Raw genomic sequence first — 21,733 nt, 5'->3', positions numbered from 1 at the left:
CCTGAATTTAATTTTAGTTCAAAAATACATATTGCAATTCTATGAAACCACTGGTGCATTTTATACATCGTCATGGCAATTTTTCGCTTTACTGAGCACAACTTTAAATATAGGTGGAGTGGGCATGTTTGCAGAGTGTTAAGAGAGCTAGGTTTGTTCAGCAATATCTATGTTCCAGTGATAACAACCCCAGGATAATTAGAGACTGTAAAGGTATTGACGACCATAAAGGGAAAATTAACTTCTGAAGAAAACAGCACAAAGCATTTTTTAATAATATAAACAGTGAACCTTAAATAATAATCAATGAAAGTATAGTAGCCAGCACTAATTTCAAGATATGACACCTTATTTGTGCTTGACTATACGATAAAACAACAATAATTTACAATAAAAGCAAAAGATACAACCGTATCTTTTGCACCGACCCTACAGGCAGCTCAGTTGATGTTTAAACAGAAAAAATACACATTTCGCTTACAACAAGACATCCTCTGTTTCTACAACTGCCATAAGTGTGAAATAGAAACAAAAAAGTTAAGTTACGCAAAGATTGATATCTATCAGTACGTCCAATTATCACTTGAGGCAACGTTTTGTATAAAGCAAAGATCGAGGCAGAAGGAATGCATTAGACCGGACTGACGAATTGCAGACACTATTTTGTACTCGACAGAATGCAACAGAAATTAAAAAAAAAAACTATATGAAAGTCAAAAATAATGCTTTTCTTTTAAGACAATTATAAGCAATAATCTGCATCATGAAAACAGAAAAAAGGCAGAAAAGGGAAATAAAAACTGAAGACCCAGCACTTGCAGTCACCATTTTTCACGGCTCGAGTCCAGAAGATATTGAACACGCCAAAAGCTTCTGGCGTTCTTTAACGCTTCAACCTCCTCTGGAATCTCGTCTGGTGTCCGCTGACATTCGACAAAGACTTCGCGCGGCGCCCGCTCCATCGAAAGGCTCCACAAAAAAGGCTTTCAAAAAAGATACGGACGCTATTGAAAACGCCTTGTTTCTGCACGAAGCTCATAAGAATGTAATGCGAGATGAACGTTTAAGGTACAAAACTCTAGCTGAAAAACGGGAGTCAGTGCTTGATCTATTACATAAACAACGCGAGCAACGGATACAGAAGGAACTGATATCACGAGATTTGATGTAGTTTGTGTATCTGAATATTAAAAGGTTGATCTTGACTAAAAGGAGACAAAGGATATCATATGGCATGATTGGTTATGACGCGACAATGGCAGTTTTTATTGTTATAAAGTATTAGAAAATGTTTTTTTGTATTTTAAAGATGGCTTGGTTCCTGAAAAGCGTATTTGACAAAACATTGCTTGGTCGATTGTTTAATTGTATTGGAAATTTTGTTTGAGAATTGTTGCAAATGCCCTTTCAAACTCTATTAACACAAAGGTAATATTAACAATGACACAAGGACCTGCTGTTATTTGGAGTACAAATAAAATTGCCCTTTTTCCCATCGTTTTAATTGGAGATCCAAGACATGACAGAAGAAGGTGTTTCAGCTCTTGTTCGGGTAAATTGTTTAGAGCCAAACATTTTTTCTTTGTCGTTCGCCAAGTTGACACTATTAAAAACGAGTTTGGTTAACACACGTCAGCAGTGTAGATATTTTATGTTGTTGTTGACCAAAGCTCCATGGAGTGTTTTACATTGTAAATGTACATAACGGTATGAAGGCTTTTGACCATAGGAGCCGATCGATCTTGCGTAAGAAAATGTTTTTAATGTTGGTGCCAATATCAAGACGTTGTTAGAGACAAAAGGACAAAACGCCAATGCAGAAACTGACTCAGAAAGTCAAATCGTCACTAGAACTAAACTGCAGAATCATTTTCAAATAAATTGATTGTTTTGAGGCTACCGAGTCAGGCGCCATGTAAAGGTGATTTCCTCACAGATAATCTGCCGTTGGATCACAGCCAGTCAAACTTGGGGGTGATGGGTTGCATCCGACAGAATCGGACGTTGTTCATAGGAATTTTGTTGAATGTAGGCAGAACATTGCTTGTAGATCAGCTGCAGAATCATCTTGTTCCAGTGGAAGAATTCTAGCAAAGTTCTTGTTACATAAAACAACGTTTGAATTTGGCTTTTAATAACTTCCAATCAATATGCAGGTCTACAGATTTATTCTTACCAAGTGGCAATATCAGGACACAATACAGGCAACGTTAACTCCAATCCTTATCACATTAGCAATTTACAACCGATAGAAATAAAAAAGAATCAGACTAGAATTACCAAACAGCAGACTGCAACGCAGGCCACCCAGAGCAGAGGAAACAATTTAAGCAATAACATGGACAAGCACTCAACAGTTCACATGGAAACAGGATTTGTCTGATAATTTAGCTTGGTAATTTTAAAATCGTTGCAATATTCTAAGCACGAATTCCGATTAAGTTTTTCTTCTTGGTATAGGCTACGGGTCGGGCGCTTCACCAATGTTGCCCGAAAAACCACAAAAATACGCCAGCGGTGAGCAAACATTTTAAATTTGACCGTCAGGTGGGGCTAAAAACTTGTTGATCCATTGCTAGGAAAGCCAATTTCGAAAAGTGTTCAAACATTCCCAAATCGGAATAGTAAAGTGGTCGTAGTTACGACTGAGCATACATTATTCAGTTCTTATACCAAGCTTAACTATTAACCATTTCTGTAACTTATCTGGACTTTTACAGACGAATGAGGGTTGTAGTTAAGTGATTAAAAAATGTCGTAGAATAACTTTGCCAATAAAAAGTAGTTAACAGTGTTGGCACCCTCCTATGTACGTTTTTTTTCTTGGCTTTTATAAGCTGTTGTGAAAAAAAATGATTCAATATGGTTTTGTTTTTCACAGAGTATAGCTGTTTTAATTACGAGTAATATAAAACATTGTTTGTGGAATGATATGGTTCTTGTTTAAACAACACACATCAAAATTTTAGCCATGGGAAATGGTTGCACCTCTCACAAAGCAGGTAAATATGTATTTAAATGTATTATACATCGTTTAGTTGTGATGTTGACTGCCTTTGATGTTTGAGTATAATTATACTTGTTTTGAGTGTGTGAAATGGTGTTTAATGGCACAAAATAGCTTTATGTTGAACTTATTAGTTAGATACAGCATTGGAAATAAATTATTTCAAAGGTCCATGTGTTGAGTGTAAACCGGGTGACTTCATGTAGGCTGGAATTATTTACTGTACACCCAATTGCACCATTTAGTATCATCAACACTTGAAAGCATCTAACATACACAAACTTATTGTTTTTAGTGCAAACCATCCAAGCCCCATCTCTACCTCCATTAAAAATAGTATTTGTTGGTGAATCAGCCGTTGGTAAAACAAGTATTATAGAACGATACCAAAAGCACCACTTCCTGGACAAGGAATACGAACCAACTAAGATTGTGAATATTGTCAGGTATGATGGAAAGCCCTGAGGAGTTGTTTGTCTGGAAATTTTTAATGTTTAACCCACATGTCTGAGGCTAAAATTATTGGTAGATGCTCAGTTCAGCCAACCTAAAAAGAAATTGTCTTACTGAATGCTGAACGTTTTACTCTGATTTGATTCTGTTTCTATAATAAGTAGCTTGGTTACCATAACTACATACATCTTTAAACATACTGCTGTGTCTAAAGAGATCAGTAAATAATTACATTTTCTTACTTTTATATACGTATGAGTTGTTTGTTTGTAGCGTTGTGAAGAAAGTGAATATTCCCGACCAGGGTATTGCAACGTTAGAATTGTGGGACACGCCAGGCCACGAAGATGTAAATATGAGGAAAACTCACTATCTCAATGCTGATGCTGTAGTTGGTTTGTAAAATTTTTGCTTTCTTTGATTGTGATTTTTGTACAAAGTGATCAGACTTTTTAAATACACAGAACTGAAAGTTTTTTTTTCTTTGTTAATAAAATCATGTTGATGTTTTATTTGGGATTGTGAGACCAAAACATCAAAAGTTTATAATGTTAACGTACCAGTGGCAGAAAAGCAAAAATTTTTGGGTATAAAAATTGTATTTTGTTTTTAGTTATAATGGATTAATAATTTTTGTGAATTTAAAATTGGTTTAAAATCACAAAATATTGAAACAAATTTTTTTCTTCCTGTAGTTGTTTTTGACATTTCTGATCCCGATTCAATGGATGGAGCACTTGATTGGAAGCATGACGTTTCGGCGAATATAAGGCACACCATCAAACAACCAATTGACAAAACCAAAGAAAACTCGTCAAGGTAGCATAATAAAGTCAAAAACATGATTACAGTTCAAATTATTCAACATGTCATTACTACATTTTTATCAGCGTACTTGTTCGTCTACGTTTTGCCTTGTTTAATGCGGTAAACTTGTCAGTTAAGAGTTCCATTTGCAATTCAAAAATAACATCGCAAAATTTGAAGTTGCGTTGTTTTAATTAAATGGAAGTCAGTAAAACCAAACAATCAAAGGTATATAAAAGCAACATGGCACTTCTAGTTTATGGTGTTGTTAAAATGTTTGCACCTAACGTCACTGCGGCTTCCGTTGTCAATGACAGTTTCCAATCATATGTCAGTGTGTTGAACTTGCCAACATTTGGAGTGATAAATGCACTCTTAAAGTTGCTCTGTGACGCACTTTTCTGATGACTGAAGTTTGCTAAGCAAACAGTTCTCTGACAAAAGGCCACAATGCCTTGAATCTCATGAATCATTGCTGTCTCAAATTATCTTGTTGGTGACCAGCCCACATCAATGGAATAGGATCTAAGGCTAATATTTTATCAGACTTCTATACACACACCTTCACCCATACATAGATTTTTTTATTATTACATACACCTTGATAGTTTAACAATGGAGCTGTAAGAACAATGAAAACCTTTGTAAGGTCATAATCCATGTTTGCCTTTCCACTAATGGAAACCCATTAAAGTATACCTTCTTTTTTGTTAAATGTTGATTCCTTAAAATCTGATTTGTTGTTTTAATTTTTAGTTTGGAGCAATACAAGCCCAAGCCTGGAAGTATTCCAGTTCTTCTACTCGGAAACAAATTTGATATTGTGAGTTTTTCTAAAAATTATCACTAAACCATGTTTTTTGGTATAAAATAATTTTGACAAAAATTATTATAAACATTGTAAAATGTGAGCAGACAGTGCAAACTGTATTGACCTTTGAAGTCTCATCAGTGTTACTGGGAAGACCATTCTCACACCCTTTCTCCAACTCACCTTATATCATGATTTGCTTTCATATTGTAAACACGTGATCATAAAGAGTTACGCCCCTCTTGTGTTAAAAACAAACACATAAATCACCTGTAACTTATTAAAAAAACATGTTTCATTGGCAGTTTTGTTTATAAATCTCTTTTCACTTTTTTACATTTTGCAGGCAAAAGAAAATTACCTGCGGGAGCAGTACACAACCTACGATATGCTTGGTTCTAAAGTAACTTTCAATCCACTTGTGAAAACCAACTCGGAAGTTGTGGAAGAAAGCAGTCCCGTCGATGTCGTACCCTCCAAGGTGGAAAACCCAACTCCAGACACGGATACGGACCAAGGGATTGTGATTGACAATAACGAGGAGGAGAAAGAGGTTCAGAAACAACAGGAAAAACCAGAGAGCACTGGGGAAGAGGACCAAGGGATTGTGGCAGACAAGGAAGACACTCCGAGTAGCAAAACTGATTCCTCTGACAGAGAAGAAACACCAAGTGATAAAGATAAAACCTCAGACATAAAGGACACTCCGCCAAGTAAACCAGATTCTCCAGAAAACACACAATCATCTGATGGGGCTGCAGATTCTTCAGAAGTTAACAAAAACATAACCAGCCAGGAGCAGGATGTTGTTCCTGGTGAGACGTCTGAAGTTTCTGCATCAGTTGAAAATCCAACTGCTCTCGTAAAGAAGAAGTCGGTTGACAGTGGAGTCATCAATTACTCTGAAGATGGAAGTAAAGCAGGTTGGTTGACAATTCACCTCAGAATACAAAGTTAACATGTTAGTTGGTTAGGTAGTTAGTTAGGTGTAGGAATGCTTGTTGCACAATTTGCTAATAATGTAAAATTGCAATTCTACTGTAGAACAACAAAGTAGGTATATATTGCTGTTGCTTTAATTAAATAAACCTAATAATTAAATGAATATTTCTTAAATGTCTGGATTTTTTTAACATGGTGTAATGTCGTGAACTTTGCATTGGGAATTACAAGAAAGCTTTGAAGTCCTCTTGTTGCAGATGATGAAATTACTAAGAAGCCGAAAAAGTTAAAGAAAATTTTTCCGAAAGACTTGTTGAAACAGGAGGAGAATGTTGAGCATATTGTTGAAGAGAAGCTGGAAGAAAAGCAGGAATCTGAAAAACAGGTGACCTAAAAATTTTACTTCTTGCACTTACCTACATGGCACAAAGTTTATTTTGGATTTTTGCTATAGAACATATAACCTTATTACTGTCATCTCTGGGGTCTTGTTTAATTTGGGGCAAAGTTAACTCGAAAGTATATAAACTTATAACTGTTCAATAAGTGATTGTTCAAGATAGGTTTAATGGGTTTATTTGGCAAGTTGTGTTTGCTTATCAGCGAGATATGGGAATCGTTTGTTTGTTTTCTGTTCTCCTTGGTTGGACGAATCTATGCTGTGACGTTTCTGCACACAATGAGGTTCATCCAAGTTGACTTGTGCACGTCAATAATTACATAACACTCATCATTAACTTATTCTAAGATCTTAAAATCTTTGGAACTATATAACACAATATGAATTGCCATGTTTGTTTCATTCAACCGACCCAAGTGTTTATTTCAAATGAAATGTCCCTTGAAAAAAATCATTTTTTAGGCACTGATCCCTACACAGAGATTGGGCACATGTTATTAGTGTGCAAATTTGAGAAAGGTTATTAAAATCATATAAAAATAACCTGCTAAAACACCTTAACACAACATGTGGTATTTAACTTCAATAAATTTGTTGATTTTGAGAAATGGGTGAAATGAATAGGGTTGTTTACACCAAGATTTTGTGTAAGTGACAATTGTATTCATGAAATCAATACTGTTGGATTGTGTATGCGGCCACCCAATGTTTGAGGTGAAGGTTTTCGAACAATAGCAGGGGAGAATTTTTTTCTTGACATTTGATAGGTGCTATTTAGCACTAGATAATTATAGTGTGTAGTTCATGGGAAACTCCATGTTTTATACTCAAACATTGCAAGAACACATTGGCCACAGTTGGAAGTTTTTGAGAAATAAAAGTTCCAGGAATATTAACCTATCAACATGTTTGAACAGGTGTGGGTAGACATTTTAAGGGTTTGAAATTATCAAAAGATTGTCATGTGGGCCAATGGTACATGTAAATGTAAAGTGAACAAGGAATATTTCTGTAAAGTTTATTTTTTATTTGCGAATGAACCTATTAAATAATTAACATTCATAAGCTGCAACTGGAATGCAAAACAAAACTGGTATAAACTTCCATATGAACAGGTGTTCTTCTTAATCAACATTACTTTGTACCAATCCTTAGAGATTAGGGAATAAAAGACCCAATGGGCCAGATTTGGTCCACGGACTGGAATTTGCATAAGTCTGTGTAAAAAACCTTATATTCATCTTCAGGCTTTCTTTGATGTAGAAACAATTGTCAAGCTTCCACAGACCATGTCAAAGATTTGTACATTTATAAATCATGTTGTCTAAAATTTGTGGCTATTTACCAGCATTGTTAACAGAGACAATGCACAAGTGTTTTACTCTAACACATGGCAGGGCAGGAGTGTCCCACTGCCCAAAATGTTAGTACTTAACCCATGATTTACCTTGTACACGTAGAATGTGGAAACTGGTCAAGACTTGGAAGTGAGCCAGTCAACTGAAGAGACGCCTGTCATAACTGAGGGTTCGGTAATAACCAACCTCAGTGTCCTTCCCCCATGTGTGGATGCCCTGGAAAGTTTCACTGCAGAACATGGATTCATTTCAGGGTAAAATTTAGGAGTGTCAAATTTTTTTCGCAGGATTTCTGTTGTTTTTTTGGAAATAATTTTTGCTAATTGCTGCTGTGCATTTTTTTGTGTTTTGATTTCTTCATTTAAAAGTATTGTATGTATATTTGGTGTTGAAAAAAACAACGTTAAATTTTAATTGAACTTTTTAGGATACCAGTGTCGGCGAAAGATTCAAAAGGGGGAGTGCAGGAAGCATTGCAGTCCCTTGTGCGACACCTGGTGGCTAAAAAGAAGGAAAGTGGCAGTCAGCGTAAGCTGAGAATTGATGAGATGTCAGTAAAGTCACAACTTAGTGCTGGAAGACGGAGAAGACAACGACACACACGAAAAACTGGAAGTCTTGAGTTCGAACCATTGCAGGTTGATTGTTGTAGATTCTTGTTAAAATTATGTGCTAAGCTGCCACTGTATTTACTTTATTGTACAGTTTACAAAACATGTTGCTCTTCTTTTGGTGTTGTCCTGTCTCAAGAAGGTGCTGCATATCCATTATTACGTGTATTTTTGGATATAATGAAAATTCAGGACTTATTGAAATTTAATTTTCTCATTTACTCAGGAGGTTGGAATCATAGAAATTGATGAAACTTTGAGAAAATGTAATCCTGTTCTTCAACAAGCAGAAGTGATGACCACTGCATATAGAGAAGCAGTTCATGACTTTAAAAGAGTAAGTTGTCCATCGTGCTAAGTATGCAGATAAAGGATTAAAACATTATGGTACTTCTTCCTTGTACATTAAAATTCCAGTAAAAAATTAGTGTGAAAAGGGCATTTAATGACTTTGTATTACCGAGTTTTACTGTGATATAATTTCATGTTGATTAATATTCCAGTAACAGCTACATTGTATGCTATTCTTACTTGGTTAGTCCAACCAATAGACCATTGACATTTCATTTCAGGCATGTTACAAGCACCACCTAGTGGAAGGAAACAGTATAAGCATTGAAGAATGTGTTTCAGCCGTAAAGGAAGCGGTCCAAGCACCCCCCAAAACGAGCAATGAAAAAAGTGAAATAAGAGCCGTTCTCCTTATGCAGGACTACAGACCAAGTAAGCACAAATGACAATGGGTAGTTCAAATGACAATGGTTATGTTCAAAGCTAATTCATGTGTATATTTGTCTTGTGGGTGGATACGGTCAATTTTTTTTGTGAAGGTTTGTGGTCTGAAATGTTGGTATATACTCCTGACTTTACAGTTAATATGAGACATCATCAATGTATCCAATAGGCAGTAATATATTTTTGCCATAACCGCCTGTTGGTGAACAGATTTAGAAAGTTTAAATTTAAAAAGCCATTATGTATAATGTGGTTCCACTTGTACACGATCTTGTCTGTGGGTCAACAATAATTTTTAAAAATAAATTTTATACGCCCCAATAATGAAACTAGAATTCAATAATGAAAGTAAATTTTACTGTGGTATTAAAAGATGAAACACATTATTCTACACAAACTGTAATATGCGGACCATCTTTGTACAAACCAAGACTTGCACTCAAATTAAATGCTATATTTTTTTTAATAAACTTTTTAATACTATTGTAGAAAGACAATTGTTATTGTATGGGGATATCTTATACATAAATGCACTGGGTTGAAATTAAATTAGATAGAATTGCTGGACAATTTGCAGCAATGACAATTTTACAAACAAGGCATCATATGGATCTTGTTTGTGAATCTAGAATACAAACTTTCATATTCATTCAGGTTTTTCCGTGGTAGCAGAAGACGAAGACAACTTTATTAAACTTAATATTGTTGATGGGAATGGGGAAGTTATTGACTTTGTAGACATCCAAGAATCGTTGACATTTTCTAAAGAAGCTCGTATTGTGCTTCATATTTACCATGAAAAGGTTTGTACTTGTTAGTAATGAAGGATAATGTATCATTATGTAATTTAACATAACAATGATTATAACGCAACAGTTCTACTTGAGGACCTGTGCTTTGATGATATGTTTTGCAATAAAGTGTATATGGTGAGAAGAGCTTGACAAAATAATTTTGGTTTTTTAAAGTCTCGATGAATTACTTAAAACTTTGTTAACCAACAATGAACAAATTTCAGGTTTTCACTTCATGTACTTCCGTGCTTGAATCAGGTTTTGAATTGGAACAAATTCTGTCGCAATTTTGTGACCAACTTACATCCAAGGAGGAGAAGGTTAAACAATTTCTTCATATTTTTATTTTCAGTAAAACCTTATGCTAAACACACACACCACAAAAATATCATACAGCATCTTCGCACTGCCTATATACTGTATGGCCACCTCGGTTTACATGTTGGCAATATTGATTGTGTTGTCTGAGCTGATTTAAGCTATTTTGAAACTGAGAAAACATGTGTCTTTAAATTTCTGAGACAGACATATACTAAAAAATACTTTTACTTGGGATTGACCAATTACACTCTTGTTTCCATCAGGCATGGGACATGGCTGTGGCTGCCGGCAGATCTCAAACGACCGTCCGACACATTCTATCTGGATTAGCTCAAGACAAAGCAAGACTTCGTGGCACTTTGGAGCAAGTAAAGGAAACACGCCGGTCTGTGAATGCCATAAGGGCCCGGATAAGAGCTGCTTTGTTGTTTTAATTCAAAATAAAAGATTTCAAATATTTTCATTAGTTACATTTTTGATGGGTGGGGTCCTCAAAAAATCAACATATTGAAAAGCTTGTTTTTTAGAGTAGCATATTGTTACACATAGTTAATACATTTAAACAGGCATTGTTTTTTTAAATATGATTAATTTTTGTATTGATCAATTCTTAAATCTTACATTTGATAACTCTGTGTTGGAACAAGTGTTTGTATCAAAGAAGTTCTTACAAGTTGTAGGTTTATTTTATTTGTGTTATATTTGATGCCTTTAACGTGACATAGAATACGTATAATTACATTTTAGTAAAACAAAAATAGTGTTGAAATACCATGTGTTCATACATTATCGATTGTTGTGTCTACATAACCGTACTGGCCTGCCTTTAAATCAGAAATTCATAATAAGGCGACTCCAACCACAAACACAGCGGATTTGACAAATGTCGATTTCTAGTTCTTATTTGCAGAGTGCTGATGTACACAGCTGTGTAGGGCCCAGTTGTTTTTAGATGTGAACATGTCTTGACAATCACTCTACTGTTTTCATTTTTTCGATGCGTACAACCATTTAACAGCGGGTTTTAGTTCAAATGTCCGGGATCATTTGTTATTTTTACTTTTTGAAGTTATCATCTGACTACAAGGTGCAATTTATTTCTGTGCATCATCCTTATTAACTTTGAATTCATCCTTTTTATTGTTTAAATCAACTTTATTCTTCTATATTTATGCTTTCTAAAGAATTTAAAAATTTTAGTTTTTTTATGTTGTGTTACCTTTGCTTTATGATTAACTTTTTGAAAGATGGGTGTGACTTACTGACTATTTTGTATTTTTGTGCCTTAAAAGCACATGTTTGAAAGGTTTGTAAATCTTCTATATCCCTTACTGCTGTTAAACACAAAATATTTTTGGACTAAGACACAGCAGACGACAAAGTGCTCAACAATTGTATGATCCCAAACCACTCTTGTCTTCCTGTTATTATGTTCATAATTGTATTTTGTGCAGTGGACGTTCTCTCTCATTTAAAATTGTGTAGATCGTTAGCGTCTCCCTCTTAGAATGTGTAGATGATTATTTCACATTCCATTACTCACTGTAGCTTACCATGTGTTGCTCAAGAGCTGTTCGAGTCCTTTCTCACACTGTCACCTCTCTACAAATTTTGCACTTTTTTTCGTGTTTCATATAAAAAGCATAAATAAAATTTACACACACATGGCAATGTCATATTTGTATCAGACCCATAGCCTTCAGTGCTGCCTCAGCAGCCTGAGCTTTCGCAATTTTCTTGTTCATAGCTGCTTGGGCAGGTTGGTATGCTGTGTTGTTTATAGTGACCTGCAAATATATAATTTTACTAAGTAGGAGATTTTCTTAGATCTAACTTTAACCCATTTTTCACATTAGATAAAATATTTTAACATTAATGTTAATTTCTATTTTAGTCAGAAAATCCCAAATTTAGATACGATTTTTACCAGTTTACTCCACAATAAAGATTTTCAAAAATACCTTGAATAGAAAGCTCCTGCTATGGTCGGGACCAGTGTCCATGACAAGTCTGAACTCGGGTGCTGGCCATCTTCGCTTGGTACAGAGTTCCATGAGGGCGCTAACAGGGTGTTTCCCCGACAAATCTTTTACGGCAGTCTTTTGAATTTGTGGGGCAGCAGGTACTGCTGGTGCCTCCATGAAACTGCTTAGACCTGAATTTACATAAGATTTGATGTTAAGAATTTATTTTCTTAGTAACTGCATGAAGAAATGATGATACTTTTAGTACACAAGCAAAATTGGCATAAATTATAAATATATTATGGCATAAATTAGAGGCTTGTTGCATTAAAATACATCTTATTTTTTTTTTATTGAAAGGCTTGTAACACCGCAGCCACCTTGCCCCAAACAAAGTCATTACACAAGCCACACACTGAGTTAAAAAAAACAGTTGGGATAGAATACCCTCTTGAATATCCAATTTACTATTCCATTACAGCAGTGATTTTCAACGGGTGTTCCGTGGAACACCAGTGCTCCGTGAAAGATCATCAGGTGTTCCGCAAGAAATTTATTAGTTTAACTGATGTTCCATGGAACACGGGTCAAAAATCACCTTTTTTATGAAAATAATTATCCACTATCACCAGTTTGAATGTTCTATTGTTGTGAAACAACAGTTTGGTGTTCCGCACAATTATTTTGATAAAAATAGTGTTCCGTGGCTCAAAAAGGTTGAAAAATACTGCATTACAGGACACATGTCAAGGTTTTTGTCAAAATAAAAGAGATTATATGTGACTATGTTCCATTAAACGGTCATACATTATTCATAAATTTTGAAATGAACTGCATACAAAGCTAATGTTTCAACCTGTTCGGTCTCATCAGTGCAACATCGGTAACTATGCAACGATGTTACCAGCAAAATATCCTAGCAAGACATTCACCACTACTCACCAAAGCTTATTTTAAAGAGACCTAAAAGGTGAAAACAATGTCTACAGATCACTGAAACACTTAGGTCTACCTTTCCGATCCGTCTTCACGCTGACTTTGAGCGGCTCAAGCAATCCCACATTTGTTTTTCCCAAACTTTCTCCCGCTCTCCACCCCATTTTCTCCAACAAACTCTTTCCTATTCCTTCCACTTGTTTGCACGAGTTGAATGTGTGCTGGATTGAACAAACATCCAAGTTAATAAAAATGACAAAAACCATTTTCCCAGTGGAACTAAAGGGAAGATTGCGAGGGGCAACAACAGAATATGGAAGACAATTTTATTGTGATACCATTTCCTCCCTTTAGAACCACAGTCGAAGCTGAGTGGTCACTACAAACGCTTATAGAACCTTACCGTCAAGTGCCCAGCACAAGAATATGCTGCCTTAAAGTAGATAGAATGGAAATTGTGCGACGCATGCACTTTAAGCAATATGTATTCAGACACATTTTTCAATTCCTAAGGTTTAAAATCCTGTTGGAAGAAAGATTGCTTTTATACTTGGACGAGTAACACAAATAAGTTTGTTATGAGCACATTCCTGCAAGTAGCAGAAACATCCAATCACACAACTGCCTTATTGTTCACATGTTACTCGCCCAAAGTCTTATGTGACAGCAACTACCCCAGAGGCAGTTTTAAAAGCAGCCTAGACGTTTACTGCAAAGAAGATCATGTCAGTTTTGCTTAAGCAGTGTTGCCACTTCCGGGATGTTAACAAAGTGAAGTGGGAACACTGAATTGGTGACGAGCATGTAAAAATAATTTTTGAAACACTGTTTAACCACATTCCCACATAAAAAATATGGAATGCAGCAATGAACACACTTGGTTTGTACACTTCTATTATTACAAACTATATTTTACGTTACAGATAGACGCGTTAACAGCTTTATCTTATTTACAGTTTGCAACCCATTTGTCGGAGGTCGCTGAGTATTTTTCTGCTGTTAGCAAGTGAACATGCCATCTATCCCTGCAATTGAAAACATTGCACATTTGATGAAAGAAACTCAATCAGCAAATAATGATAAAGTCACACATTTACTGTGATGGCCTCATGACCTGTGTTCACCAAGCACAAACATTTTATTTTGATAATAGTGTATTAGTCATTAAAGAAACAGCAATGATTGTGTGTGTGAATTTATCATTAATTGCCTGTGCACTGATGAATGACAACCAGGAGTTTACATGAAAAAGTGATGAGACCGATAAAATATATAGGCAAGAAAGTCGAACTTCATCACAACTAAACAAAGGTTTAGGTGTTCATGATAGGATGAAACAGTGTGATTTATTATTCGAGTTTAACTCACAGAATTCGCCCAAGCCGCTTGGCCTTTTTCAAGTTCACTTCTTGACAAAGGTTGTAACGAAGATGATCCAGTAAATCTGCCAGGCATTTTCAATGCATTTGTCCAACTGTTCAGCTGCGCAACAAAAACAGCTACACAGCATTAAGCATATTAAGCTGGTGTAGCTATTTTGTTAGTTATCACATGTAGAGTGTTCTGCTTAAAGCCAAATTTGACCCTATCAAATTGACCTTCAACGAGAATGTCAAATATGTGCCTCAAGAGACTCTAACTGGGAAGCACACTTAGCAGCATCAACAACAAATTGTCCAGAAGACAACATAGTTATGTTTCCCCAGGGCAATAATGCCCAAACAACAAGTTTTGAAGGCACACAAATCTACGCTTGCTGCTGCAAAAAGGGAATCTTGCATTTATTTTAATTTCAGAAACTTCAATGTAGCAAATTTTAAAGGCACACAAATCTACACAAACGCTGCTGCAAGAAGGAAACTTGCATTTATTTTTATTTCAAGAAACTTCAGTGAAGCAAGTTTTAAAAGCACACAAATCTACACATACGTTGCTGCAAAAAGGGAAAATTGCATTTATTTTGATTTCAAAAACTTCAATGAAGAAAATTTCAACAAAATCCATAAAAATAATTATACCCCGATATTATAGTTACACCGGTACCTTTTCTTGACTCTCTGCAATTTGTTTTTTGGCTGTTTCATTGCTAGGGTTTGTTTGTAATTCACGCACGGCATGAACTCTTTCCGCAATGACATTTTGAATTAAAACAGCGTTGCTTGCTTCCTCCACTGGTGGTGTTGACACCTATTCCATCAAAGAATTCATGAGTTGTTGAGATATATTTATAAACAGGACACTACAATTGTTTGAGACATCATGAAGACAGTAGACAGCTTGCACAGGTATGTAAATCAAAACACATGCATGTGCTGACAATCATTAAATCATTTTAGTGATGTAACAAACAAATAAAATAAACAAGAATGAAGGAACAATGCAATGTGGGACTAAGGCATCATTCTTGATTCATGTGGTTTTTGGTTACAAATATTTTATTTGTTTGAGAACAATTGAATACCTCAGTTGTTGTTTTCTCTTGTTTGTCTTCTTTAACGACCGGTTCCCATTTGCCGTAAACTTCTTCATGTTGGTGTTGTGATCCGGATGATACGGGAAATTCTTTCGTCAGCTCTGTGATTGGTTTGTTGCTCTTAGGAACTGGAGTGCTCTGTTTAACAAATGCAACCATGAAGTTTAGGGATTTCCTGCACCACATAACCAGTTGGCTGCCAAGAATCAACACAAAAGTATTCCCAAAACCTGTGGTATCGTCTATTTGCCTGGTATGGTAGACTAGCTTTATTAAAATATAACCTCAATAGCATCGGTGTCAATTTTTTCTAATTTCCTAATTAAGGCAAGTAAAATCATTGTTCTGCTTTAATGAAAGTTCTGTTGCATCGAAGCACAGATTCAATATACAGCAGTTTTAACTTTACTAACAGTATATTAGCTTTGTTTGTCAGACTAGCTTGATCGAAGTACAATATCAAAGAAATATCAGCATAACTACCTTGATATTAAAGGAAATGGGTGGGGCAGTTTTAACTTGGAATGGATGATGAATGGGTGCGGGTGCGGGTGGGGCAGTTTGTGGTTGTGACTGAACTTTGTCTACTTCCCGTTTTCCTTCAACAATGTCCTTACAAACATCTGTTAACTGTTCGACGGTGAAACCTCCAGATCTAATCAAAGCCTTTTAACACAAAAAAAGGGTTGTAGATATAAAACAACTATACACATAAAAAGTAACCGATTTAAAATATATATTTGCAAGATGATTCAATTTAGCCTTGGGAAAATAGTTACACAGGGTGATTCCCTATGGCAAAACTTTCACATGAGCACCTGACTCGATAAAGCCTAAGGTTTTGTAAGTATTTCTTATGCTTAGTTGTAGTCTTTCATGACAATTAGAAAATTGTTTCATTTACATAAACTTTCCATGATATCTATAAAATCTAATATAATGTTTCTGTTACTGCCAAGCATAGTTTAATGGAATAGTCGTTCTTCTGGCACAATAAAACTTAATTTATTTTCACCGACGTTTCGCCTGCTCTCTATGAGGAAGCCTAGCTGGATAGTGGGTGAAACGTGGATGAATAAAAGTTAAGTTTCTATGTGCCAGAAGAACAGACTATTCAACTACAAAATCTAAATTTCAAAAGCTATTGTTTAATTGAAAAACTCTTTAATTAATGTCATAATATCTACCTTGCTCTCATGGGATAGATTGGATATTGTCACATCAGCTCTGTGTTGGGCCATTACATTTGCTTTCGCAATTGCAAGAAGTTTTACTTTGTCTTCCTTGGTGATAACTGGAGATAATGACCTGGAAAAACCCATCGTTTTGATCATAAGATAATGGTTATATTTTTGACAGCCAATTTTATACCTTTTCCTGTGATGTTTGTGTCTTCTGTGGTGATCACCTGACCTCGAGTGGTGGTGGTGGTGATGTCTATGTCGGGATTTTGATCGTGATCTAACATTTAAACATATTAGTGTAAGTTTTAAATTTGCAATTACAGTAAAATATGATTTACAGGGTGCTATTTGATATATAAAAGTGTAACTAGCAATGACCTTGAGCGGTGCCTTTTTGACTTGTGGCTTCGTTTTCTTGATCGAGAGCTTGACCTAAAAAATGGTTTTGGTCAAAATCCAGTATATATGTAAATCTCATCAAGTTGTTAAAAAAAAGTTGTAAGAAAACGCAACGCATTGTTTGAATCTAAGTAAATCACACTATCTACCTTGACCGGGAGCGCCTTCTTGAGGAATGTTTTCTGTGGGGACGGTCAGCTTTTTTATGAGACTTTTCAATGGAATTTTGGCTTTCAGGAACATTTTCAGGCTCTTCTTTTTTTGCAGTTTGTGCTTCTGTGGTGTCTTTAGCGATTGCCCGAGCACTCATTTCGGTTAAACTTTTAATTTCTTTTAATGTACTTGTTAATGTGCTTTCAACTGGTGAACTTGCTATTGGTAAACTTGAAACTTTTGTATTATCCACAGTGTTTGATTTTTCTAAAGATGTAGTTGAAGGTTTATTATCAGCAACAGGGCTTTCGGTTTGTGGTTTAAGATTTTTTGCACTGGATTGGGATTCATCTGTAGCACATGAAAAGATGGGGTCCTTGGTCTTTTCTGGCGCAATATCTTCCCCATCTTCTGGTTCAACTTGAAGTGTTAACTGTTCAATTTCTTTAATTTTAGTCACAGTATCGTGATAACAATTAAGTGTTTTATCTTTAATTTCAACCTCTTCTGTTTCTAAAATCAGTAATTTCTTTAAAGGTTGTTCAGGTTTGTCTTTATCCACCTTCTTCTCATTTTGTTCTAGTTTTCTTTTCCTACTGCCGTCTGCATTTTCCTTATCCTTGTGACTTTTCTTTTTTTCTTCTTTGTGTTTTTTCTTTTTTTTCTTGTGTTTCTGTTTTTTATCTTTTATCTTGTCTTCTGATGGAGGGACTTCCTTTGTTTCTTGCATGACTTTATTTCCATCTAAACAGCAAAAAAGATTATAAAAATACTCTTGAAAGCAAACAATATTCATATATATTGGATGATCCAAGTTTAAAAATGTTGAGCACATTTGCAAACATTTACCAATTAAGCAATGCATTAACATATGAAAAACATTCCGCTATTCTGTGCAACCAATAGTAAAACATGTATTGCTCAATAAAAATTCACCGCACAAATTACAAATGTTTCATCCTGTCACACCCATAATAATTATGTAAATAGATATGAATATAACTGACCTGTTAATGACTTTTTTAATGTTTCCTCCAACCGCTCTTCAGCATTCTGAACCCTGAAAAGTTTTTGTTTATAGATGTTGCAAAATTGCAAACCAATCTTCAACCACAATGTTGCTTATCGTGTTTGGAAAAAGATTAAATTTGTAATGTTTTAATTAAGGCTTTTTTGCTTAAACTTTTAAGAACATTTCACAATTTCCAATTTAGTATTTAGAGACAAGAGGCCAGAAACCTTGCGATTGCGACAATACGAATCGAACGCCTCTGCTAATAAAAATAAATAAAAACTTACCCATTAATACCGAGCTGTTTGAGTTTTGAACTTACGAATGACTTGAATATGTCATCCAGGCCGTCCATTGTACTGCAATTACTGCCTTCCTGACACTTGTGGTAGCGAAGACTGAAATGGAACAAATAAAAGAACAACAATAAACATACAATGATATTCCGTTACGGGTCATTGATTTCATACAGGTTTTGTCCTGAAATAACAAAAATACACTTTTATACAGCTTGTGAGAAAGGACTTAGGCATACCAATGGAATAAATGCACACGTGTTTTATGAAAAAAAAGTAGGATTAGATAATTACCACCACAACTGGTGCAAAATAGCCATAATGTTACGTCACTAGCGGTGACCGAGCCAACGTTATTGCAAACGCAGCGTGTTATCGAATTCTGTTCACACGCTCCGCTGGCTATGTCATTTCCTTTCTGTCGTTCGCTTTGCTGGGCTTGTGTCTGGCATTCTGTTCTATTCTACCTGCTTACCATATGTTAACTGCTGTGTAACAAGAAAAAAGTTGTCGTGCCTGCTTATTGTGTCCCATCAAACCGCACCTGGTAAGAATAAAATTGTACATACTAATCGAAACACAGAGATCACCCACAATCGAAGGAAGTCAGACTTTACGACTATAAATTAGCACTGAATAAAGTAAAGGAGTCACCTACTGTGCTGTTGCAGCGCCCATATGATCGTTACCATGCAAGTTATCCAAATACTAGACGCAAATGGTCGGATTTAGGTCGAGCAAATGACCGATTGTATACGATTAACCACTCACAGGTTACATGTTAGGGATGTCCCGGACCAATAGCAGGTACATTTTAACAATCAACCAACCCGAACATGGACACCGAATCCCGACATCGGGCGCGTATTCTTCGTTCAAATTGATAAACAAACGGTGCTTGGAATTCAAAATCAAATCATTTTATTTTGCGAAAAAAAGTGGGCAAATGTACAATACAAAAAGCTTTAAATTGTCATGGACACCGATAAAACCATAAAGGTTATCCGGATGTTTTTTTTCTTTGTGTATGGGTTGGGCACTTGACCGATGCTGCGTTGGCCGGCACTTTTGAAACCTGTATTAATAGTTCAGGTAACCTTCTGGCGTTCACACATCTCGTGGCTAGATTAAAGCAAAGAAATTGGCCGCGTGGTGGGGTAAGTGATCTCCTTAAAGTGATCGTATGTGACACGGTCTGAGATGGCCTTTTCTGGGCAACAGATAACCAAGATCGTACAGTGTGAGATACTGTTGATTCGTCAGAACACTTAGTTGAAAATTATTTAATTGTATTAGTTTTTACAACGACCCTCTAGTCCAACCAAACCTCATGATCTTAAATATTTGCTAATAAACAACGAAAAAGCTCCAAGATAAGACCTTGATAATGCCGGTGTTAAAACGTTTGCTCGTTTATGTAGGAAACATGCTTTACGAAAAACTGTTTTCATTGTCTTGACACTTTAGCCGATATTTTTCCCAAATTATCTGTGTTTGTAAACGCTAACTACCCACTAACCAACCGATTGGTGAGTAACTGTACCAACAAACCCATTCAATGTGTAGGGCCCACTTGGTTAAGAAAACAGGTCGTATGTTTGATCAGTAGCTCTTAACCGTTTTGCACTTGCGGTAAACAAGTTTCAAAACAAGTTTGATGGCGTTACGATTTTATAAAATTTCCGGTACAAAATTTACTGAGAAAAACAAAAAAAAGAAATACAATAAGGTAAACGTATTTACTTCACAGCAGAAGAAATCCGCTTAATGTAAACAAATAACATATATTGGAGACTGGTAAAGTAGTAACGCTGACTGGCGATTGTGATACATATTGCTTTATATTAATTAACATTATCAATCCTGTCAAATGTGTGACAACAAAGTAGGCTAACCAAAACACGTTTCTGTGTGGACAAGAATAAATCATTATGTTTCACTGACCACAAATTTGGTGCGGATTTATTGTTTTCCGCTGTTCGTTTCGGAAATATTCCATTTGTAACATGCGCACAGAACATTAAATTCTGTTAATTGTTTGAACAGCGGTCAGGTTTGTGGGTGGTTACTCAACGTTCAAAATCCTGTTTCGCCACAAATGGGCGTCATCAGTTTTCATACAAAAACAAACAAGATAATTTTCTGCAATGGTAATTTAAAGATAACATTTCATACATACAGAGAGATGCCCAAAACCAGAATTTATATTGCGAAGGATTTATAATCATTTGACGGGCTAATTAGCCTCAAAGCATGTTTCAAAAAAGATCAACACTTTTCGAAGGAACTGAAAAGTGTTTGTCGGGAAGTGAAATTATGCGCTACGAGTTACGAACATTGGGGAGTGTTTTCGTCGCAGTGTTTCCGAAGTTTATAATTTATCAAATTATTTAAAGTGCTGTGTTTGTCGGGGTGGGTACCGGTACAAGTGCAATCAACATCGTGTTTACGTACGGCAAATTCGACTGGAGCGGAAAATATAATTCGTTACACATTTTCAAATTATTGAATGCTAAATAAATTAAGCACAACATTTGGTAAGAGATAAAAAGAAATAACCACCTTGTATTTTGTATCCTATTGCAGTGACCACACATGTGTAGCGTTGACTCGCGCATTCACTGTTTACACACAAAAGTTCTTACCAACCAAAGGCTGTGGCTACTTCTCCACAGTATCCTTGGGATTAAAAGCGCAAATAAAGTTTCACGCAGGGTAAAACTGGTGCTTTTCCGGTAAAATTGATGGGCACTGCCAGACCGCATAATGACGCAAGATTGCGATTACCAACGTAAAAGGATGAGCAATCGCGCGTCACTAAAGTTAAAGGATAGTGGCTGTTACCTCACTAAAATGTTTGATTTAAATTATAGGTTGTCTTTACAAAATTGTGACTCCGTATTTAAAGATGTGTAACGCATTGTTTGTGTAATTTAGTGTAACGAGTTTAGTTTATTGTTGACAATAAAACAAAGCATTCTTTTGTGTTGGTCGTGCCTTTAACTTTTAAAGAGAAAAAGGCCCGTTCTTTTTTCCGGAGCTTACACGCTGTAACCAAAAGGAACCCTCCTCGTCGA

General features: G+C 35.7%; 2 protein-coding genes across 2 annotated transcripts; one reads left to right on the top strand and one right to left on the bottom strand.

The window, feature by feature from the left end:
* Positions 1-2,879: 2,879 nt before the first annotated feature.
* On the top strand, positions 2,880-11,692 carry LOC145894088 (uncharacterized). The gene is made up of 14 exons (XM_082982542.1): positions 2,880-3,002; positions 3,303-3,453; positions 3,734-3,855; positions 4,156-4,279; positions 5,024-5,090; positions 5,425-6,001; positions 6,278-6,405; positions 7,881-8,032; positions 8,206-8,416; positions 8,616-8,726; positions 8,962-9,112; positions 9,779-9,927; positions 10,143-10,238; positions 10,503-11,692. The coding sequence occupies exons 1-14, from the start codon at positions 2,972-2,974 to the stop codon at positions 10,671-10,673; spliced, it is 2,241 nt and encodes a 746-aa protein (XP_082838668.1). The 5' UTR covers positions 2,880-2,971; the 3' UTR covers positions 10,674-11,692.
* Positions 11,693-11,848: 156 nt separating this feature from the next.
* Positions 11,849-18,803, bottom strand: LOC145894089 (uncharacterized). The gene is made up of 13 exons (XM_082982543.1): positions 18,648-18,803; positions 18,356-18,408; positions 17,345-18,092; positions 17,175-17,228; positions 16,984-17,073; positions 16,800-16,920; positions 16,096-16,278; positions 15,601-15,750; positions 15,183-15,326; positions 14,508-14,621; positions 13,216-13,360; positions 12,201-12,394; positions 11,849-12,026 (listed from the first exon to the last, which is right to left on the bottom strand). Exons 1-13 carry the CDS (start codon positions 18,713-18,715, stop codon positions 11,913-11,915), a joined length of 2,178 nt encoding a protein of 725 aa, XP_082838669.1. The 5' UTR covers positions 18,716-18,803; the 3' UTR covers positions 11,849-11,912.
* Positions 18,804-21,733: the final 2,930 nt, after the last annotated feature.

This window comes from Ascidia mentula, chromosome 3, assembly GCF_947561715.1.
Source record: "Ascidia mentula chromosome 3, kaAscMent1.1, whole genome shotgun sequence".
NCBI classification, from domain to species: domain Eukaryota; kingdom Metazoa; phylum Chordata; class Ascidiacea; order Phlebobranchia; family Ascidiidae; genus Ascidia; species Ascidia mentula.
This window is presented reverse-complemented; position numbering and strand designations above follow the sequence as displayed.